Below are 21,861 nucleotides of genomic sequence, written 5' to 3'. Positions count from 1 at the left end.
TATTCCCAGTCAGTGTTTCTTCAGCGTCAATGCCATCTCAAAATAACAGAAGGTGAGGTTGCAAGCCAAGAGAGGCACACTCAAATGCCCTCCAGAACTTCTTGTTCAGAATATATTTATATTTGTTTTGGGGGTTTTTTACATGTCATAGTCTGAAATATGTGGCAGTCAAAAACCCCTGTAATAAGCAGTATTGTGAAGATGCCATGATGAGGACAATGACATCAGCAGCCCCTAAAAAGGTAAAAAAAATAATAATAATTAAAAATCTATTTGTAAAGTTGGAGCATTAAAAAAGAAAAACCTGCAGGATTGAAAAAGTCACTGAGTATAAACTTCAGCACAACATTTAGTTACCATCCTTACCCTTTATTGGTCAATTTAAATTAAACATCAGATCCAATCAGTTAGTTTAAAACACAAAGAGACATTTGATTTGTCAGTGGAAAGAAAGAAAAAACAACATAAAGTTCAACCTTCACTGAAAAATCACTGAAGAAATTAAACAATAAAGTTAGTTGTGTTAATATCTTATTGGCAAAGATCAAGAAAACAATACGAAAGAGAATACAGAAATTAAAGAGTGTGTGGATAAATTACATGAACATCATTGCTGCTGGTTTCAGAGTTGATGAATGCTAACTGGATAGGAAAAGTAAAATCCACTTGAACAAACAGGAACAGCCATTTGAGAATAATTGTTTTTATCAACTATGGATAATATCTTTTGTTTGTGCAACAACACTAGTTATACACACACCAAAAAAAATTAAGAAGTTGGGCGAATGCTTTCCAAGTGAGAAATGTGAGTGTTCAAATAAAAACCCTTCAGAATTTGTATTTGTTTTCACCTGTGTATCATTTACAAGGCAAATATAAATAATATAAAACCAAATACAGTAGCATATGCGCCATTGGCAAAAAGAAACTAAGCCTTATAAACACAAATCAATTAATCTTGTACTGTTGATATAAATGACCTGATATGACAACCTTGGCATATGGTGAGTAGAGGACAATAAAATCAGAAGATCAAAAGTCAGCAGGTGAAGTGATGGATGTGCAAGTTGCATGTGTCAAACATCCTAACAGAGATCTGTTTAGTTCCTAGAAAATTCATTCTATTTTAGAGAAATATTAGGATTTAAATATTTATTTATGTTCTGCGTCTTCAATAACTGGGGTGTTGTAACTCTGGAACAGAGGCTGCATGAAAAGTCCTGCAGTACCAACGACGCACACACATACAAAAATCCACAGGAAGAGGCGGTCAATCACCATGGCCACATATTTCCAGTCTTCAATGATCTGCAGAGAATCAGAGACTTTGTTAAAAGTTGTCAGTTTGTTGTTTAAGGTCTTCAACTAAAGAGTAACCGATTGGTAAAAAAAAAAATAAAAATTTTTAAAAATGGTGAAAAATTCAATTCAAAGCTCGGTCTCTTTTAATAAAGTCAAATGCCTGAAACCAGGAGCTCATTTCATACTATAAATAAGTTGCACTATTAATAAATGAAAGAATAAAGATGTAACATACTACTCATGATAACTCTGGACCTACAAAAGCCTTAGCAATCAGTAAGTTGTCCTCAGAATCAGAAACACATCAAAACATGTGGAAGTGAAACTCATCAACTGACTGGTCTTAATTATTGTCTCACAGAGTGATAATCAGATATGAGGTTTTCTACGATTTTCTAGCAGCAACGTAATGTCAACCATTTAAAGATTTTATGGTAATTTTGTTGAAATTTTTCTCAGTTTGATTCTTCAACTTCAACTCAACCTCTCATCAGTTGTTTCAGGCTGACTTCCTGAATCATTTCACTGTATTTTGCCACGAGTAGTGTGAATTATTTCTAAGTTGTTTCAGCGACATTGTTCTCAAAAAAAAAAAAAAAGCTAAATAAGCGGAGACAGAGAATAAAAATGAATATGTGTTGACTCTACGGCAAGCATAATTAACAGTTCCCAGCATGTGTTAATCTTTAAAAAGGGAAGGATCCAGTCCGAGGGTTTATTAGGAGGGGATGCACCTCCTAACTTGGATTACATTTTTTCCTGGACAAAGTAATCCACACTTTTGCAGATTTTCCCTCCCTGATAAACCACAGTATTGCCCATGTGGGAACAGCTTATCAAGCTGTCTTGTAGAGACCTGCAGGCGTTTGACAGATGGGAGCATGGCAGCTAATTTGAAAAATATTCTGCTGAATAATCTTGAGTGACCCCAAACTTCTTCTGCTTCCTTATTTGTTTTGCTTCCATGGATCCAAGCTTTAATTTCTAAAGTTGTTAAGCAACAACTCTTCTGGCTTTGTGAATGATTATTCAAAACATCCCCTCACACAATCGCTTCTTTTTCAATCATTAGAGCAGATATACGGCTTAATGGTGATAATGAGTGAGAAAGCAGCCAGTCAAGAAAAATTCTCAGGAAATCTGGAAAGATATTGTTCTGGATCACTTGAGAAATTACATTCAATTCTGGTTCCTTAGAAATTAAAAAGTAAACTACAGGTGATTTGAAGGACCTTTATGAATGTTCATGATACCACTTCTAGTATTGGTAAATGTCTTTTAGTCTAGTCAAAGTCAAAAATTGGTGAGGCTGGACCAAACTTAGCAATCAGATCCTAATTATTACCCCATGCTGTGTCAGATGTAGAGTAATTATAATCAACAGATGTAGGTAGGGGGAGTTCTGCAGTGAATGATAAACTCGTATCAAACATCATATATTCTCTCGTAACTCTCAAACTCTGTACAAATTTTGTCTCACTACAACCAGAGATGGTTTCAGTGTGGCCCAGTCAAAGTCCAGACCTAAATCCAATGGAGATATTTCCAAAACTATGTTTCAGTGGCACACTTAGATTTCACTTTACAACTATGCACTATTTTTAATTGTACTTTCACATAAAATCCAATTAAAATACATTGAGGGTTATTTTTGCAATGCGACACAAAGTTCAAGGACTGATAATAGTTTTCCTACAGTAGGAATACTTACCCCTTCATCATCATCTTCACTCTTCATTTTCTCAGCAATGTAGCGCACTCCATCCACTGCATCCTCCACATCGATATTGCTCTTGAGCGTCATCCTCTTCCTGATGTCTGTGTTCTCCGATAAGTCACTGATTCTCCAGCCGTAGCGCTTGGCTGACTCTTCGTTGACATAGAAGGACGATGAAGAATCCGCCACCCCCGCAGAGATGCCCGTCCCACTCTCTGCTCCGCACGGCCTCTGATCGGAACACTTTTTCCTCTGGTGTTTTTTCCTGAATTTCTCACGGATATTTGAGCTTCCAGGTCTCCTCATGAAGAGGAAAGAAGGGAGCCGGTGGAGAAAGACCCGCTTGACCCAAGGTGGCATGGTGTGTGTGCTTGGGGACCGATGGTGGACGTTGAGCACGCAAACGCTTGTGACAATGGAGAAGGTGACCAGCACCATTGTAAACATTAGGTACTTCCCAATGAGAGGCACTGCTAAAGATGTTGGCGGCACTATCTTTGAGATAAGAAGTAGAAACACAGTCAGGGCGAGGAGGACAGAGATGCAAAGAGTCATCTTCTCCCCACAGTCTGATGGAAGGTAAAACACCAGGATGGCCAGGGAGGTGATGAGGATGCAGGGGATGATCAAGTTGATGGTGTAGAACAGAGGTTTCCTCTTGATGATGAAGTCATAGGTGATATCGAGGTATCTGATATCATTTGGGTCTTCATTCTTGCGTCCTGGCAGGGAAACAATATCCCACTCACCGCTGGGTTTGAAGTCATCCCGAGAAGCATAATCACTGAGGAGGTTGAGATCTATTTCTGTGTGGTCGTACGTCCAGGAACGAAACTTCAGGGTGCAGTTTTGCTGGTCAAAGGGGAAATCCCGGACTTCTATTTTGCAGGCAGACTTGTAGATAGCCGGTGGGAGCCAGTCGACATCTCCGTTGTTGGAAACTAAAGCATTGGAGTAGAAGGAAACTTCATACGTTCCATCAGCACTGAAAGAGACGAGAAGACCAAAGGCAATTTTGAAACCCTTCTTTTTCTGGGACGGAATAATTACAGAACATAGAAACATAGTAATCAAGTTTGAATTAAATCTGGAATTCCTTTAATCCACGCTTGATCAAAATTATGACCAAGAGCACCAGCGTATCAATACACCCTCACTAATATTTGCTTTTGCACATTTTTCTTGGTGAGTTGAACCTTCAAACTCACTTTTTGCAGCTATCAACAAGTTCCTGATACAATTCTGGCTGGATATTTGAAGTGGTTCTTTTCCACAAGGTCAAAGTTGAGACTTTGGCAATATAATTCTGCAAGCGTTATGTCATCCTGCTTTATCTATTCTAAAACCAGTCTGGTGTGTGTTTTTTGGTCTGATAGAAAACCCTCGTCCAGCCGTGGTAGTAATTTGAAGAGACCACTTAACAAAACCTGTTTACCTTGGAGAAAAGAAATTTGATATTGATGTTAAAGATAAAACAAAAGAATTGCTTAGGAAAAGTCTGTATAAACTAATAAATCAAGACCACTCTCCATTCAAGCCATCTTCATGTTATCATAAACTTATGGGATGTTAGTCATGAATAAACACCAGCTCTGAAAATGACAGCTTCAAGTTTAACTGAAATGAGATGTTGGTTGCACTGAATATGCCTTATGCAGAAATGTTTTGTGGTCAGATAACGCAAACATTGAGAAAAAGCATATTTTGAGGAGTAAAGACAAAGCTTTCTAACTGCTAGAGCTGCTTTACTGAAAATAATACTAGTGCTGCACAATATAACATCTAGATGGTTAGAACTTAGAACTGTGTGTTCTCACAGGATAACAATCGGGATAATAATCCTAAACGCACAACCACTTTTGGAGTGTTTAATGAAAAATTGTCATTAAGCTTCTCGAATATCTTTCCCAAAGGTCTGACACGTTGTTTATGCTCAAAGCCGAGTCTTTGCCAAGAAACTAACCAATTTAAGTTAACTATGTGGTACAGAAAGCCATCTTACTTGTTATAGAGGACGATATCTGGAAGCCAGATGTGCTGTGACGGGAGTCGGATTTTCTTGATTCCTTCATACTCGTTGGGATCCCACATCAGTCTGTAGTCGTTCCATCCCTGATGCAAGATTAAAGTTATGGAAATCCATGTGAATTAATTAATTTAAAATCACGCACACAGTCATTTCAAAACATCCATTATTTATCCCCTGCCAGGAACTTTGAAAAGACGTACAAATAACTGCAACAAAACGAAATATGTGAATTCTGAGGTCATATGGTTCATCTGACTCAACCAGAATAATGGTTGAGTCAGATGTCAACATGTATTTATAATAGTAGCACACCAAAATCTTTGGCTAACATGTGAGCTGACCAAACCAGTGAACCTGCTTTACGTCTGTGCACAGTTTTCTACAAACCACTGCACTGCGACAAACCCATGTACATTTTTATGACAGTAGAATATATATAAAGGCATCCAACAATCCTTTTTCTCACACAACTATAGAGACAATGGAGTTCAGCTGAACAAACCTGGGTTAACCAACAGTTGGTGGTCATGATCTGCTCCCTCTCGTTCTGAAAGGCAGACAAACATGGCGACACAGTTCAGACACATCTAGAAATCCTTCAAAATAACAATCCATGATGTGATGGAATGATAGCAGCATGTCTTTTCAGCTGTGGGATCCTGTATTCAATTACCACGTTGATCAGCTGGGCCAGAGACACTTGTATGTTAATGGAGACCTGCTGGCTGTTGTTGACAGCTGGCCTGATCAGCTTGTTATACCGCTCCGATGACAACAGGTGACTCACCAGCCTCTCCTCTACGTCTGCACACAGGGCGGCTGGGTACGTGCAGAAACACACATACACACAGAAAAAGAAACAAACTGCATATTACTGACTAAAGTTTACTGTCATTTTTCACATAATATAAAATATGTATGCAGTCACATACAAAATCAAGCCTATTTCCTTCTTCAAGCTTTCATACCAATATATTTTCTAGTGTCTCTTACACTACATGTTTTCATATAAATTGAATATAATAGCCACAAAAACATGAAGTCACTTCCAGCTAAATACATTAAGTACAAAAAGTAAGGAAATGTGTGTGTGGTTCATTATTTCTATCCACTCTGAAACACGCGGATGAAACACCCGGGGCAACGCTGTCGACATGTAATCACTGTAAACCCACCAAAAGGCAGCAGCTATTCCAACACGAAATGTGAAAATCTGTAGACTAGTAGTAGTTTTCCACCATCTCACTAGTAAAACATGGTATGGGCAGTATTATGCCGGGGGGATGCTTTTCTTCAGCAGGATGGGAAGGTGGATGGAGCTAACAGGGCAATCTAAATCCAAATCAAGGATATGCTGTGAGACTTGAAAATTGCTTTTTACTGCCATCCTTGCTGAACAAAAGCTGTTTTGCAACAAGACTTGGCAGACACTCACATCTTTAAATATGCAAAACTGGTAGAGACGTAACTCAAACGTGGTGGAACAAGATAGAGTCCCAAAAGTTCTTTGGTCAAATATTTTTGAAATTGTGCATCATTTTCCTTAGATTACATCATTATGCATTACTTTGTGTCGATACACCGCATAAAATCTCAATAAAATACTGTACACAAAAGTTTTTGCTCAAATTGTGAAAATGTTTAAAGGTTTAAAGTTTATCATTTTATTTCTAAGATACTGCATTTACAATGACATGCATGCTCATAAAGACATTTAAATCTCATAACGGTCGCTGTTAAATGTTAAAGAATAAAGACTAAGATTTAAAATAACCTTTCTATAGTGCTTTGACCTTGTACAATGGGCCCTTCTGCAGCACCGTCTTTTTGCTATTTTTCTCACTGTCCCGCACCAGACAGAAGGAGCCAATTTTACTTTAAAAATGTAAAAGGGGGCAATGTAAAAATAAACTATCTCACAAAATATTTATCAACTGGGAAAGATAAATCTCTTCCTATGCATGCTGGAGCAACAGGAAAACATGAAGACAAGTAGCCCACATTGTGTCAGGTCATGTTAGGTGTTAACTCTGACAGCAAATCTTCAAAGAGCAAATAAGGAAAGAATGAGCTCTATTAGCTGACGTAAGCTTAGATGGAGCTTTGTGTCTACCAGTGGGTCTCATCACACATGCATGCCCACACACAGAGAGAGACACTTCGGTCTGCCTCAGTGCACTCTCTAAACGTCAATAATTTATAGCCACTAAAATAAAAATACCATCATTTTGGTGCAGAGAGACTCTAACATCGTCAGAGATTAATCTTCAGGTCTTTCCCACTCACGTCAAATCTTGAAAAAGATCAGAACATTAAAAAGATGAAGAGGTGCTGTTGTGCTTGAATGACACAGACAAGACAGATGATCCATTATCAGATGATACATAAAGGAAAACAAACTTTAGATTCTGCATTTTTTGGGTTTCTTTTTAGGATGGTGAATAATTCAGGGGAATGCCATCTGTGGTGGACCAAAACAATTCAGGCTTTAGCTGGACTAGGATTTACTCAGTACACTTCCCTAATCGGTCATTCTGTAAGAAAAAAATAATAATAGAGTGCCACTCACGCATCCTCGATAATGTGGTCAAACGCTGTTGGACCTTTAACATTTTTTATGTGAACCTTCCTGGAGTTTTGAGTATCTCATTTCTGGTGATTGCTTGGTCTCAATTTTTTCCCTCTTAGTAAAAAGTTCTTTATTTAAGGACATGAAAAACAATGAAAGCTCTACGTAGGCCAGATTGTTTCCTGTTTTTTTATTTCCTTCTTTGACGTGTCTGAAAACCATGGTGGCTTACAACAGGAAAAGACACATGAAGTGCAGAAAACGGCTTTCATCCTCTCTCAGCTCCCACTGTGTGACTTTTACATGAATATACAGCTTGGGGTGCAGCTACTGCAACTGCTGCTGCAGTTTGTTTTGCTAGTAGAGTTGATTTCTCAATTCATCAACTTATTCCTGTAATACAAACACCATAATCACAACAAGTCTGGTGAAACAACTTGTCATATTCAGTAAATTGGAATATTATGAGTTTGATAACTGAATTCACTAAGTGAAACACATTAAGGCAGACAGACATCAAGCTTATAGTTGATTATATTGATTTTCTACTTACTGCTAATGAAAACATAACATTTCAGAAAAGACTGTCACATCAAATCAAACACTTAGTTCTTAATAAAAAATATCTGCTGATTCTGGTTCTAATCCAAATAAAGTCATGATTATGTATATTTTCTATGCATCCAGAATGCTCAGTTAAATATTTTAACTACTGTTTAACTAATGTTTTGAATATAATTATACAGTTGGAAAAAAATACCATGTCATAAAATTTTATTTTCACGTAATTCCTGTTTTTATTATTTAAACGTCTCTTTCAAGCTACTCAGTTTAAAGAAGCTTATCATTAATAATCCATGACATCATGTTTGGAATGGGTAGAGTAGGAAAAAAAAACTCCTGGGTTTTAACTGAAGTGGAGGAAGTCCGATGCGGCGAGCGTCTCTGGGCGAATATTGCATGGAGCAGTCATATTGCAATTAGAAGGATATAGGGTCAATTACAGCTTCCTCCTATCATGTGCCTCCTATGTGCCTCTGGGCAAGGCATAACCCAGACTGCTTACCAATCTGCGTTTAGCGTATAAATGTAAGTGTGATTGGATGAAAGTAGCTACAGTGTAAAGTGTTTTGAGTGGTTAGTATGAGTGGAAAAGTGCTACATAAGCTCAGTCCATTTACAATTTGCTTCTTGTTATTACAGCGATAGCATCAGGAGCTCTTTGAAATGTAGATGCACAAATGGTTCTCTGGACACAAGATCCACCTTTATCCAAGGACATCTTCAGTCCCAACACCCACCACAACACATAGAGGCAGATTGTGAAGAGAAATGGTCAGATGGTCTCTGTGTAAGCTTTACCCTCATGAAATGCTATTGAAGGAAACCAAATAGTTTCCCATTTGCTACTGTTTTCCATTAAACAAATGTAGGATTTTGTTATTTTCAAGTTTGTCTGTGGTGTTATACTACAGCGGTAAAATATGCTTTTACTCGTATTTATGGTGGTAAATATGTTCTACACTGTGTGTTTACACACATAGAGATCAACTCTCCAATGAATAAAATGTTATCAGAATAGAGTAAAAATCAACCATCTGGAAAATTAGTCAATTCTGCTTTGCATCCACGTCTGTTACAAATTTAAATGAACTCTGTCCATTCTAATAAAAAGAGCGATATTCTATTAAGGATTATAGCTTTGATCCTGAGGTTTCTTGGTGGCTAAAATAAAAGCATGGGGTCAAAGTCTAAATCCTAAAGGGACATTTAAGCATTATTGAGGCTATAGATATATATCTGAGTCTGTATGAATAACTCTGACTCTAAATGGATGAAAGAAAATCTTCAATAATATCAATATACATAATTATTAACCATGGGGAAAAAATCATAAAAATAAGTCATTAAAAGTTTTAATCCGGCATGTCATTAATGATAAGTGGACCTACAGTTTGAGCAGCGGTGATAATAAAATATGATAAAACAAAAAAAATCAGTACAGCTGCACATTAACTAATAAATTACACAAAAATAAGTTAATTTGAGTAGAAAAAAAATCCAACTGGGACAGCAGGGCAGACAAGATAAACACAAAATAAATAATGGGTTTATTTGCAGTTGAAGAAAAACAACCAGAATGTATTTTTGCCACATGTAAGAACAAGTCAAATTATGATACACATTACTATTGCTTTTGCATTTTATTTTGAGTTCTTTTGCGCTCATTTCAGAGGTCATGGAGAGGTCCTGAAAATATTTTACTGTCTCATAATTTGCTAAATTCAAGCTTCAGGCTGAAGGCTGAGCTCATACTCAAATGATTGCATGGTCTCAATGTCCAGTATCTTAGAAAAGTATTACCTTTAACTTGTTTTACATCCACAAAGGTTAATAGTGTATTTCATTGAAATTTCAACAGACTAAAAGAAAGTGGTGTATAATTGTGAGAGAGAAACCAGATTTGGCAGGTTTTCACAAACAAAAGTTTCAAAACTGGCATTCCCATTGACTCTGATAGCCCAAAGTAAAATTTAGTTATTTTAAAAGTTTCAAAGGTTTTCAGAAGTAACCAAAATGTTGTCATCCTGTAATCCCAGTGCAGGTGGAGCTGTTCTGTAAAGGCCTCGGAAGTTTGTTTGAGAATATTAGTAAATAAAAAGCTTAATGAAGACCAAGGAACACAACACACAGGTGAGAGATAAAGTTGTGGAGTAGTTTACAGAGAGTTAGTGCAACAACGTTCAACAACTTCATTGTTTCCCCTGAGAACTATTTGAACCATCATCCTAAAATTGAAATGCACGCCATACACAACGTGTCTTTGAATCATCCGGATTAGAGCAAAACTTAATTTCTCTTTGGGATTCATAAAGTATTTTGAATCTAATTTAATTGAATGTCACACCAGTAACTACCAAGATGATAATCCAGCTCAGCAACAATAATATAAATCTATGGACAGGGCAACTTTGAGATCACAACTGGAAAACAGTGACTTATACTAACTGATAATGCTGAACTTCATAACTCTGGCCTTCATGGAAAAGTGGCAAATATAAAGTTGCTGTTGAAAGTTATCCATAAGAAGATAAGCGTTGAAGAAGTTGTTCTGGTCAAACCAAAACTAAACCTTGTGACATAAATACAAAACACAGTTTGTCAAAGCAAACCATACGTTTATATACCATGACAGCATCATGGTTTTGGGATTCTTCTCTTCAGAAAAGCTAATCTGATCCGAGTCCATGTGTCCAGGAACTGCATCAAAAAGTGGTTCTGTGCTGTTGAGGGAGGTGAATGAAAACACTTTAAAAAACAAAAACTATGCACCATTTTAATAGTACTTTACAGTTAGGCATGATCCCACTTTGGATTGGTCCAACATAAAAACTTCCCAGTAAACTTCCTCTAGATTTGTTAATGAAACACAAAATTCTGTTACATGTAGGACACAGGACACATTTTTTAATTCCCTTCTTGCGTTTGTAGATCACATTATGCAGCTTTACACATCTTAAAAAGTCATAAAGCATACACAGCCATTGCTGAAATCACTATTTGTGGCTAAATATCAGCATATCACCAAAGTCATCATTAAAAACTAGTTTAACTGAACCACGCGCTTTAAAGTCCTATTCTCACTGCATCGAAACTGACTCCAGAAAACTAGTCATGGGTTAAGCATGAAATAAGTGAATATAATTCTGCCCAGATCTTGTTGCTTTAAACTTATTCAACAATAACTTAATGCTTTGGGGCAGAAAGTGCAATAACCCTCAACCAATAACATCTCCATTTGGCCAGGAAAGTGAGCAACAGTAGGGCAAGAAAATGACAAGACAGCTCACCAAATAATAATAATAATAATAATAATAATAATGCTTAAGAAAACTAACTCACCTGCCACGGCGAGAACCAGGAGAGCCAGCGCTGTTTTCACCCCCATCTCTTTATCTCCTCCAGAGCGACGCGCTTTATCTCCCAGAACTTCCAGATGGAGAGTCTGTGGCGTTTTCCTGCCGTGAGATTTATTCAAATCAGCAGGGGGAGACGAAAATCGAAGCAAACCAAGACAAAAGTGGCTATAGTGCTGCCATCATGTCAGACTCCGCGGCTGAGAGCCGATAGTTGATGACGCTCCGAGGCATCGAGAGGATGGAGAGGAGCACAGGCTGCAGACTGAGCCGGGAGAAGAGGAGGCTGGATGTCTTCTGCAAGAGCGCACCGACTCCACCGCCGGTCCAGCAGCTGTGATTGCGCGCAGAGGAAGCCACGCTGTGGACATCCGAGTGCTGCCTGGTTCCCTCTCACCAATGTGAGTTTTGTTTAATGGAAAATACTTGCCAGAAGTAAGAGGGTCGTTGACTCAGTCATGCAGGTGGAGGATTGAATCGCTCTCGGTTTCACTCTCTGCTCACCTGATCCACACTTTCAAAGTGTGACAACAAATAGGAAGCGATTAAAGTTTCCCGCGGATGACCCTTAATCCTTAAAATTAACTGAAACCAAGCTAATCTGGATTAATTTTCTTGCACTTTTAATTGAAATTGATGCCTTGAAAGTTGATTTGTTGTTAAAGCCATAAAAAGTTCCATAATCAATTATTTATGGGCAAAATGTTAATTAAACTAAGCTTCAGGAAAAAGGCTTTGTTATCCACATCTGAGCTGGACAACATTTTGTTCAGTTCTGAATCTGTGCTACTCTTGAATTTCTATATTGGCTGTGAACTGCTATAAGAAAATGAAACAAAGAAGGTCAGAGTTTCAAGCGGTGCTGCCGAGACCAATATTATTTGTTCTTTCTAAATTTATTGAGATCATGCAAATTGTTGCAGTTGAAATGAATGAAAGGAAAGGAAACAGCTTATCTGAAGCACAGGATGGAAGTATCATCTTCTGTACAAAAATTGTTGTCAACCAGCATTAAAGCACTCTTGATCATATTTAAGGTATATGTTACTTCATCTTTATCTCAAGTGTAGGATTATCAATCTTCTAATCGAACTGAAATAGTCATTTTCCACAATTTTTAATATCTTTGAACAACTCTCATATAATACGGTAATACAGGACATTTCATACAGACTTTAATCTAATATAAAATATTCATTTAAAAAGACATTTTATGCTTTCACGAATAGATATTACACAAAATAGCCAGAGCTCCAGGTTCAGTCTGACCCTGTTGTCCTGCCATCACACCCTGTTTCAGCCACACCTAAGCAACATGCAAGCATTAGCCTTCCAAAGTCCCTGGCTGTCTCTCCTAATGAGCATTATCTCTGCGTCCTAAAAGCAGAGAAGAGAAAGATAGATTTAATCAGGGCTTCTCAGAGCTCAGTGTGAGGTCAGCTGAAAAGCCAGACACCAAACACACAAGCATAGAATATAATGATAAAATCTGAGCTCTTGTTTTGTTCTTACTGAAACTGGACTGTTTTCATACAAAATATGACTGTAAGGAAACGGAGTCATTGGCTGTCCCAGCCTTGTTCCACTGGGACAGAATCTGTGCCCTAGGACGTCCTCTTCTCTCGTCTTGTCATCTTTTTGAATACACGCACAGTGCTTTTAGTTTGTCAAACACATTTTCAGACCAGCGACAGATAACTTAAGTAAGCACACAACGCAGTTTTAAAATTATGAATTGATTTCTTCACGCAAAAGAAAGCTATTCAATCCAATCTTGACGTATGTGATAAAGTATTTTGTCCTCTAAAACTAAAACTTGGCAGCAACAACTTCCATCAAGTGATGCAACAACTGGCAACCATCATCCTGCTTCACAGCCTGAGGGTGAACTGTAAGCCACAAAGTGATGGTCCGACGTCCTTCATCAGGATTTTCCAGTGGTGAGCAGAAGTTATGGTTCCATCATCTATTTCAAGCCATTCAGGGCCTGAAGTAGCAAAGCGGTTCTAGACTTTCACCTGTTTGACAGATGCATGATGTTTATTTTTCTAAAATGCTGCCTTAATTTTGAGCCTAATGTAAACAGACTTGTTGTCCAAAATGTTCTATTTTTGTCTCATTTGTTCACCAACAAATTTCCCCGACACTCTGGGGGTTATCAATATGTTTTTGGAAACATTAGACAAGGCTCTGCATTATTTCTGCTCTGCTGTATCACATTTATGCCAACCTTAAACAATCTGGAACCCTGAGCAAAGATAAAAACAAATGAGGCCTGCAGCAGTTTGTTTAGTTTTGTTGTTTTATTCTATTTTAACTAAATGAATGTGGCAAAATAAAGTTAATTAAGGATGGCAAATATATTTTAACATAAGGTTAGGATTGTTTAGGCCTCTTTTTTTCTCTTAACAAAAGTATAATAAGTATTTTGAAACTGCCTTTGTATTTTCTGTGTGTATCTTTATTGCATACTAGGAATTTTATCAGCTCCCACCTTGTTAAAGTACTTTTAGCCTTAAAGGATATCGTTTAAAACTGCAGGAAGATCACAGTTTAGCAGTTTGCTCCTATAAAATGTATTGTAAAGCTTAGTGCACTTGAGTTCATTGTTTTTCAATCAATTTAGGTCACTGTCATTTGTGTGGAAGTTGATAGTGTTAGCATGCTTGTTAACACATTATTTGGGGAGGAAATATTCATATACACAGCTGAGTTGACATGCAGGTGTGGTTTTACAATTTTTGGATCCCAATGGTCTCTTACATGAGCAGGAACATTCATGAATAATAAAATATTTTCCCTCCTCTGCAGTTGTTTCTGATGTGGCTCTCGACTGCTTGGCTCCCGACTCATGCGTAATGATTAAAACACAAGATGAATGAGTCAACATTATTCTTGAAGCAGTGTCGTTTCCTTTTCCTCCAGTGCAGCGATTTCTACAAGTAGAGTTGTTTTGACTTCCGTGCAGCGGCATCACTTCAGCTCTCGTGTGCTTGACCAGCTTTGCACGGCCGCATGAAAAACGATATAAGTCGTGATTATCTGGGGCAGATCATGAAATGTGCTACTGAGCACAAGCCCGATGGAAGAGTTCTGCGCTAGAGCACGAAAGGTTGCTGCAGCCGTCCCAGCTGAAAATCAGCAGAGCAGCTGTATGATGCAGATTTTGAGGGCTGTTGGATTAATATGAATAAATTATCCAAAATAAGATCAGTCTTTTATAATAACACTTTCTTCACTCAATCACCAAGTTTACATTTTCCGGCAGAATAAAAACTTTGACATATTTCATCTGAAGTAGAAGAGTGTATTATTTAAAGACCAAATAGTTGCAGAATTTAAAGTGGATTTAAGTTTGTTTGACCTTACAAGTAAAGGTAATGTGTCACTCTCACAAAAAGGGCAAAAAAACCATACAGAAGACAGAAAAGAAACATCAGGCAAAACTTTCAAACAGCCAGTTGATTCATTGGATGCAACTAACAGCAATGAACAAATACGTAAAGGAAATATAACAATACGGGCCAAGAAAAGGTCAAGAGAAAAGGCACAATTGAACCAATTTTATGTACAGATGAATTGATGAACTTGACCACTTTTTGGTGGCTGTTATTCGTGTTACTGTGAATTGAAGAGTTTTACATTATCACATTAGATCCACAAATCTTTCTGTATTTTCATTTAATATCTCTCGTATAGCGGTAAAGCAGCAAATCTCCAAGAAGGTGATTATTTTGTAGAAAGTTCCAGAGAAACAGATTTTTTATCATCTGCTGGATAAATCCTGCTCTTCATCCCAGCCAATAACCCCCATGATCCAATCTGATGTTAAATGCTCTCAGTTCTGTGAATACTTTTGCCTGGAAAGTTTTATAATACTCTTTAAAAAATAAACAGATCTATATTTCAAATACTTGTCACAAATACACAAAATTTAAGGCATTTTATTAGCAGCAGACATCTACTGAGATTTACTTTAAGTCAGAAAACCAAACATCGATTTAGAGAACAGAAACTAAAGGGACAAAATAAAATCCAAGTCTTAAAGTAAACATAACATTAAAAAAGAAAAAGAGACTTGCTCTTCCACTGTTTTTTTTTTTTTTTTTTTTTTTTTTTTTTGCAGTGGCTGCTCAAAAAATATGTTGCAGCTCTTTAAGTAAAGTCATAGGATGATCTCCGAAAGTAGGGTGGGTAAAATCTGTGTTTGCAGATACAGAACTTTATAAAGGAAGGATCCACTGCCACTGTTAGAGGTCACTGAAAAGACTGCACACAAAACAGACGTATACAAGTCACACACTCCTAAAGAAAGAGATTCCTCTGAGCCTAATGTACGTTTTAAGAGAGCAAGAATAACTTTTAGGAGCAGGATTTTAGTGTAAAATAAAATTAGATCACATAAAAAAGATTTATGAACTGATTTTAATTTTGAGAAGAAAAAGGCGGTTTGCTCTAAAAGCTACGTAACTTGTTTTAAACACCAGCAGCTTTAGCCTTTTCCTTCCCGATATCCATCTCTGGATGTTGTCTTCGCAGACTAACTCGCTTACCTGGCTTTGACCTTTCTCTCAACCCTCCTTCAAAAACAATATTTTTTGTATTTTCATCACCTCAGCAAAGAGGTAAATTTGATGTTCATGTCCTGATCTGACATGACAGTCTGAGCAAATATAAACCCTAGCACAACAATCAACCTCAGACAAATGCTCATGTGACATGGTATTACTTGCTCACCTTTTTCAATGAAGGGATGAAAAAGACTTCAAATCATAGCTAACCAAGAGAAAAAAAAACAAGGAATAGTAATGATTACTTTCAAAATTTAAAAGTTAGAACAGCCATTGCATTTCTTAACAATCAGGAATGTTCTTTTTTGTGTGTTTTTGCACCTAATATATCAGCTTCAAGATTTCTTTTAATCAAACTTGATTTTAAAAAATCACAAGTGACCAGTTTCATTGCCTTGTCAGCGATGGTGTTGTTTTTAACTCACCTCTTTACACCTGAGCAGGAGACACTGATGAAACCAAGATCCGACTTAAAAAAAAAACAGTCTGCTCTTTTCTTCTTTTGATTACTTGATTAAGAAAACATGCAAAGACAATCAGAAATAAGTTAAAGTAATAAATTCACACTTGACCCAAGTATTTAAAGAACAACAAAACAAAAACATTTTCTAAGTTTATTTCCTCATTTCAACTTTGTAATCAATGCATTTATTCAAAATACATCCATACATAATGCATGCTGGTTGCTCAGAAATGGAAATGAGCTTTTGTTTGTGTTTTTCACTCTAAAGGACAGCAACAGACGGGGTTTTTATCTTATCGGATGACTTAATGAACTTTGTTCATCTCTCTGTGGTTCACACCAGCTCCCTGGAGAGAGAATTATCCATCAGACTGGGAAGAAGACCAGAGGCTCCTGCAGTCCATGTTCCCGCTGTGCACCATGCAGCACACGATGTGTTGATGTAGCATTGTCAGATTCAAAGCTTTTCCCAATTCTGCTTTCCCACATGGGGAAGCAAGCACCGCAACTTTTCCACCCCACACACACTTCGTCCCCCTGACTGAGACACTGTGACAGTGAAGTCCTCTGACAACCCCCCCCAAAAAAATGACAGCATGGCCAGAAGCCATCCACCTCAGAGAGAGAGACCCCTACGAAATAAAAACCATGCAGGCTTCACCCAGAGACAGGAAATGACCTGCCATGCCCTGCCCTGCTGATGTGTTCATTTCAAAGCCTTACCCTGCTGATAGTGGAGTTATGCACACAAAAAAAACAGGTTTTGAGAAAGGCAAACACAGAGTGTGCCAGTACACACCCGCTTCTGTGTGAATAAACGTGTGGCAAGCAGAGCTTAATGCCCTCACTTTCCGTTTATATAACAGCAGGATGGAGAAGTCGTGTACCCTGTCAGCCTGGGACAGTCTGCACACTACGCACATGCTCTCCCTCTCGCACACAAGCAGTTTTTCTCTCTTTTCATTCCTTTTAAACACAATGAAAGTTGAGTACAAGAAAGAGAGGAGACTGTAGGAAACTGTAACCATCTCTTCTATGAAATATATAAAGCATACATAAAATATTTATCAGTTTTGTCCTCAATCCATCCACGCATTATTCTTCTATCAATCCATTTTACAACGTGTCAATTTATCGACCCATCAATTCATTCTCTCAATTATTTATTTATCCATGTGTTTGTGCATCATGTCCTTCCATTCATTAGTTTTTCTATTTGTTCTTCGATGTGCCCATGCATTCATCTAACCCTGTTTACGTCTATCCATTTATCTACACAATCATTTCCTTTTTCCCCATCATCCATCTGTGTATTGAGACATGCTTTGTCCATCCATCTTTCCATTATTTTTGTTTTTCACTCTTTCCATCCTTGCAGCCTGTGCTCTTTCCGTTTTAGTGACTGGTAACTGTTGAGACACCGGCTTTATGTGTAGCGTGAACTTTTGTGTTTATAATTTAAAAATTGGCCCGAAAACACAGCAAACTGACAATTTTAATGTGGATGCTTTCCAATTACTATTCAGTAGTTAATTTAGGAAAATCTGAAGAATATTGAGGATCTCTGAGTATCGCAAACACAAAGCTATCACTTCTTTCAAACACTACTAACAGCATAATGTCAGACAATGATTCAATGCCCTGAAATATATCCATTGAGCTGATAACAGAAAATGTTTGCTCGTGTAATCAGAATAAAGGCTTTCTGAAGAATGACTGCATTCATTGGTTGCACAATTGCACTATGTGATGACCTCTCTCCCTCTTTCCAGTCTGATATTGAAAGACACAAATGGGGGAAAACTGATCTTGTTCTCTGTCATTGCTAGACAAGCTGTATGAAACACATCCGTCGTTGGAGTAAAGCCTCAAGGCATCGACACACACACACACACACACACACAAGCAGCCAGAGTGAGACCAACCAACCAAACAGAATATTCAAACCAGAACTTTCACCACTGGGACTCCTCTCGGGTGCGAAAGCTCAGCTGTGGAAAATAAATAAATAATAGGCGAAGCGGTCCATGAGGAAATCAGATGTGATGCATTTTAAAATGTTTTGTAGCTGTAATAAATATGGGGAATGCAATCCGGACTGTGTAAAATGGATTTATGCACTTTATAGATATTCCAAGGTTTCACCTTCACAATTGCATTAAATTGTTCAAATAAATACTGGATCGAATTAAATATTTTTTGCAATAGCATTGGCTAATTCCATCTGTTAAAGTTGGGCAACTTCAGTAAGAAATATAATATTATGTCTGGGTAAAACAATGGTAAGACATGGCAAGCTGCGTCTGTTCCCGGAAATATCTGGGCCGCCAGTTCCAGGCAGAAATCCCCCATCACTTCCACTTCAGTGTAGCGGAAGCAGGTTAAAGGAGTGGGTGGTGATCACGGCTGAAGCAAAGAGGCAGAGGAGGAGGCTGAACGGGAGGATGCATACGTAAAAAGACAAGAAGAGAGCAAGGAGAGCCAGGTCACTGCATGGAAAGAAAGAGGCGTTTGAGGAGAAAGAGCAAAAACAGGAAATGAGGTGATGGAGCAGAAGATGAGGATGTGTTAGGGGATGCATTAGTAAAAGAAAACTGGGGACTAGAAGCTAGAAGTCGGGTGGAATAAAAAAAAACCAGTGACTCATCAGGTCAGGAAAAAGAGGCTTCTCATTCCATTAAACAAAAATGTTAAATTTAGAGCTGCTGTCACACTGTTGCTTTTCATGCCATGCATGCTGGCACCAAAGTTTAAGCATCAGAAAATGAAGCAACTTTTGTGAAACATAAAATCTTGTCACTTCTTTCAAATATGGTGTTTTTCATCCCTTTTTTGTGCTTTTGGATTAAATGCTGAAGTTGTATTGAAATTAAGGAGATCAAATTGACAGAGTTTAGCAGTGTCAGGCCTGTGTGGGGTCACTTTTTTCTTCAATGTTTAAGTAAAGACGTTCTGCTAATGATTCTGCTTTAATGAATCAGAAAGGATGCATTCGTGTTCAGCCATGTTGCATTCAAACGAAGGGGAATCTTTATCAGGGCACACAGAGTGCTTGCACTGTTTTGCATGAGATTTGGTAAATGTTGTTTTTGGTTATGTTTGAGAAGCAGCCGTGCAGCAGCATGCGGCGTACAATGGATGGAAGATTCAGCCAGAGTTAGTGAAGCAGTCGTGACAATTAAAAGGTACTCAAATGATCTGAACAGTTCCTGTAAAGCTCCATGTTCAAGGTCAAATAAACTGGCAAAGATTAAGATACTGTTCACTCTGTTCTGTACTGCAAATTATTTTACAGACTGACATGGCTTTCTCCCCAGGGCAGCACAGATTGGTAGCCGCAGAGGTAATCAAAACACAAAAACAGCACCAGCTGGAAGTTTTGCATTGTATGGTGGCAACGCGTGATTTTACAGTGTCCCAACTTGACCTTTTGAGCTTGATTTATACCAGTGTCTACATCTTTCGTGAATATGTGAACAGTCTTCTATGCGGACACCAAAATGTTATGGCACAACTAAGAACTTAGGTGTCAGATCTGACAGCAAGAGTTTTCGGTCTCACTTTGAGACTTGCTTCAATAGTGGTGAGAAATATACACAACATTCAGATGTAGATTTAAAATACAAAGCAATGATTAATAACCCCAATATTTGTGTGCAAACAAAATAATCTCAACATGCTTTACTAAGTCGAATATGTTCATCTTTTCTAGATCTTGATCTCTGAATCCAATATATGTGTGGTTCTAATGCAAAATTGTAATTGTGACACCAAAAAGTATGTGGATCCAAAAATAGATGATCCCACTTCTTTCCTGGTGTTTTCTGTATGGTGTGCCTTCGTAAGTAAAGTGACATTTGTGTTTTGTGTGCTTCAATCAGCCCCAGGCAAGCCACTTGTGAAAATGAGGCCATTTGTGCATGAAAGCCTAGAGGTGACACCTGGCCTTTGAATTTCAACATACAACATTTCATAGGTTTGTACAGTAACACAAATGCTGTTCATCAGCAGAAGGAACAAGACAACAGCACTGCTGCAGGGAGACGCGGTGGACGACTCATCTGTGCACAAACTTTGTGCTGACATTTCTGTCACTGCAAAGCCCAAGAATATTTCACCAACAGTGAGCCGTCATTTTAAAATGAACAACAATCTCTTCGGTTACAAGGTGCTGAAATGACTCAAGTCGAACATCAAACAAAAACTGGTTTTGATACTGGATTTAAAAACTAAATACAAGCTTCTGCTTCTACTGGATTAAAGAGAGAAACTGGACACTGCTTAAAAAAAAGCATCTTAATCTCTGATCACTAGCAAATTTCACCACTTCTACATAGGTTTTGGTAGCATGAAAAGTGTCTGCTCCAATAAGAAAGAACATGAGCAACAAACTTAAATTATATGTGAAGCAGATTCAAAGGCAATTTCTAACTTCATTATTGTTCAGTTTGAAAGATCAGTTGCCTTCTTAAAGTCCTAAAAAATATGGTGAAATTTGCTAGTGATCAGTGATAAAGATGCTTTTTTCAACCTTGGCAAAATTAGTACATTGTGGTGGTATATTTAGAAACTTCTGTACATTGCTGCAATCTTGCAAAAAAGGGCCGTGATTCCTTTAAAACAATGCAACTCATAGTCAAATAGAACAAAATCACTGAGTTACAACTGCTAAATGTTTCTGCAACTGTGTTTGTAATAAAAACCTCATTCATAATTTTACTCATTATATACCAGTTTTCTCTCGAGCAGAAATATGATCGAAATTAGTAAATGCAGAACAGTGGCAACATCTAGTGGTCAGTTAGGCTATTGCAGCCAATAAAATCTGTCCGCTCTAATGCTGCGTTCCAGTAACCTCGTAACTCAGAAGTCTGGATTTCAAAATGACCACGACCATTGACATGGTTTGCAGTACCTTTTAAAAGCACCATTTTAAGCTTTAAATTTCATAAGCAAATACCACTTTCAATTTTATAGTTGGAGACAGGCGTTAAATGTAACATTTGATTTTAAACTCACAGTCAATAGAGTCCAGTAAAATAACATTACTACAGCTTAGTAATGTTGATGTGAGGGGTAGCCGTAGTGTAAATTTGACTTTGATTAGCATTCCCGTTGATTTCTTTGACTAGGACGTTAGAATTTCCACATTCCGAGTACAACTTGAATGCGGCATAAGCTTCAGGTTTATATACATCAAGACAACTTGCCCAACAAAACCCACATCTTTGACTCACTGTAATTCTCAATCTTTACTCAGAAACAATTATTACAAAAAACAATATTTAAAAAG

At 37.7% G+C, this 21,861-nt stretch overlaps 1 protein-coding gene across 1 annotated transcript; it reads right to left on the bottom strand.

Annotated features, from left to right (window-relative positions):
- Positions 1-348: 348 nt before the first annotated feature.
- Positions 349-11,845, bottom strand: chrnb5a (cholinergic receptor, nicotinic, beta 5a). The gene is made up of 6 exons (XM_055034705.1): positions 11,521-11,845; positions 5,722-5,867; positions 5,551-5,595; positions 5,022-5,131; positions 3,014-4,004; positions 349-1,308 (listed from the first exon to the last, which is right to left on the bottom strand). Exons 1-6 carry the CDS (start codon positions 11,564-11,566, stop codon positions 1,153-1,155), a joined length of 1,494 nt encoding a protein of 497 aa, XP_054890680.1. The 5' UTR covers positions 11,567-11,845; the 3' UTR covers positions 349-1,152.
- Positions 11,846-21,861: the final 10,016 nt, after the last annotated feature.

Source organism: Poeciliopsis prolifica, unplaced genomic scaffold (genome assembly GCF_027474105.1).
Source record: "Poeciliopsis prolifica strain line A6 unplaced genomic scaffold, Auburn_PproV2 SCAFFOLD009, whole genome shotgun sequence".
Classification (NCBI taxonomy): Eukaryota; Metazoa; Chordata; class Actinopteri; order Cyprinodontiformes; family Poeciliidae; genus Poeciliopsis; species Poeciliopsis prolifica.
This window is presented reverse-complemented; position numbering and strand designations above follow the sequence as displayed.

Excerpts from the sequence above, each read along its gene's own strand:
- chrnb5a (XM_055034705.1), bottom strand. The coding sequence starts at position 11,566 with ATGGGGGTGAAAACAGCGCTGGCTCTCCTGGTTCTCGCCGTGGCAG. Across the intron at positions 5,868-11,520 it reads CCTGGTTCTCGCCGTGGCAG|CCGCCCTGTGTGCAGACGTA; the intron begins GTGAGTTAGTTT and ends GCACGTACCCAG. Across the intron at positions 5,132-5,550 it reads CCAACTGTTGGTTAACCCAG|GGATGGAACGACTACAGACT; the intron begins GTTTGTTCAGCT and ends ATCTTGCATCAG.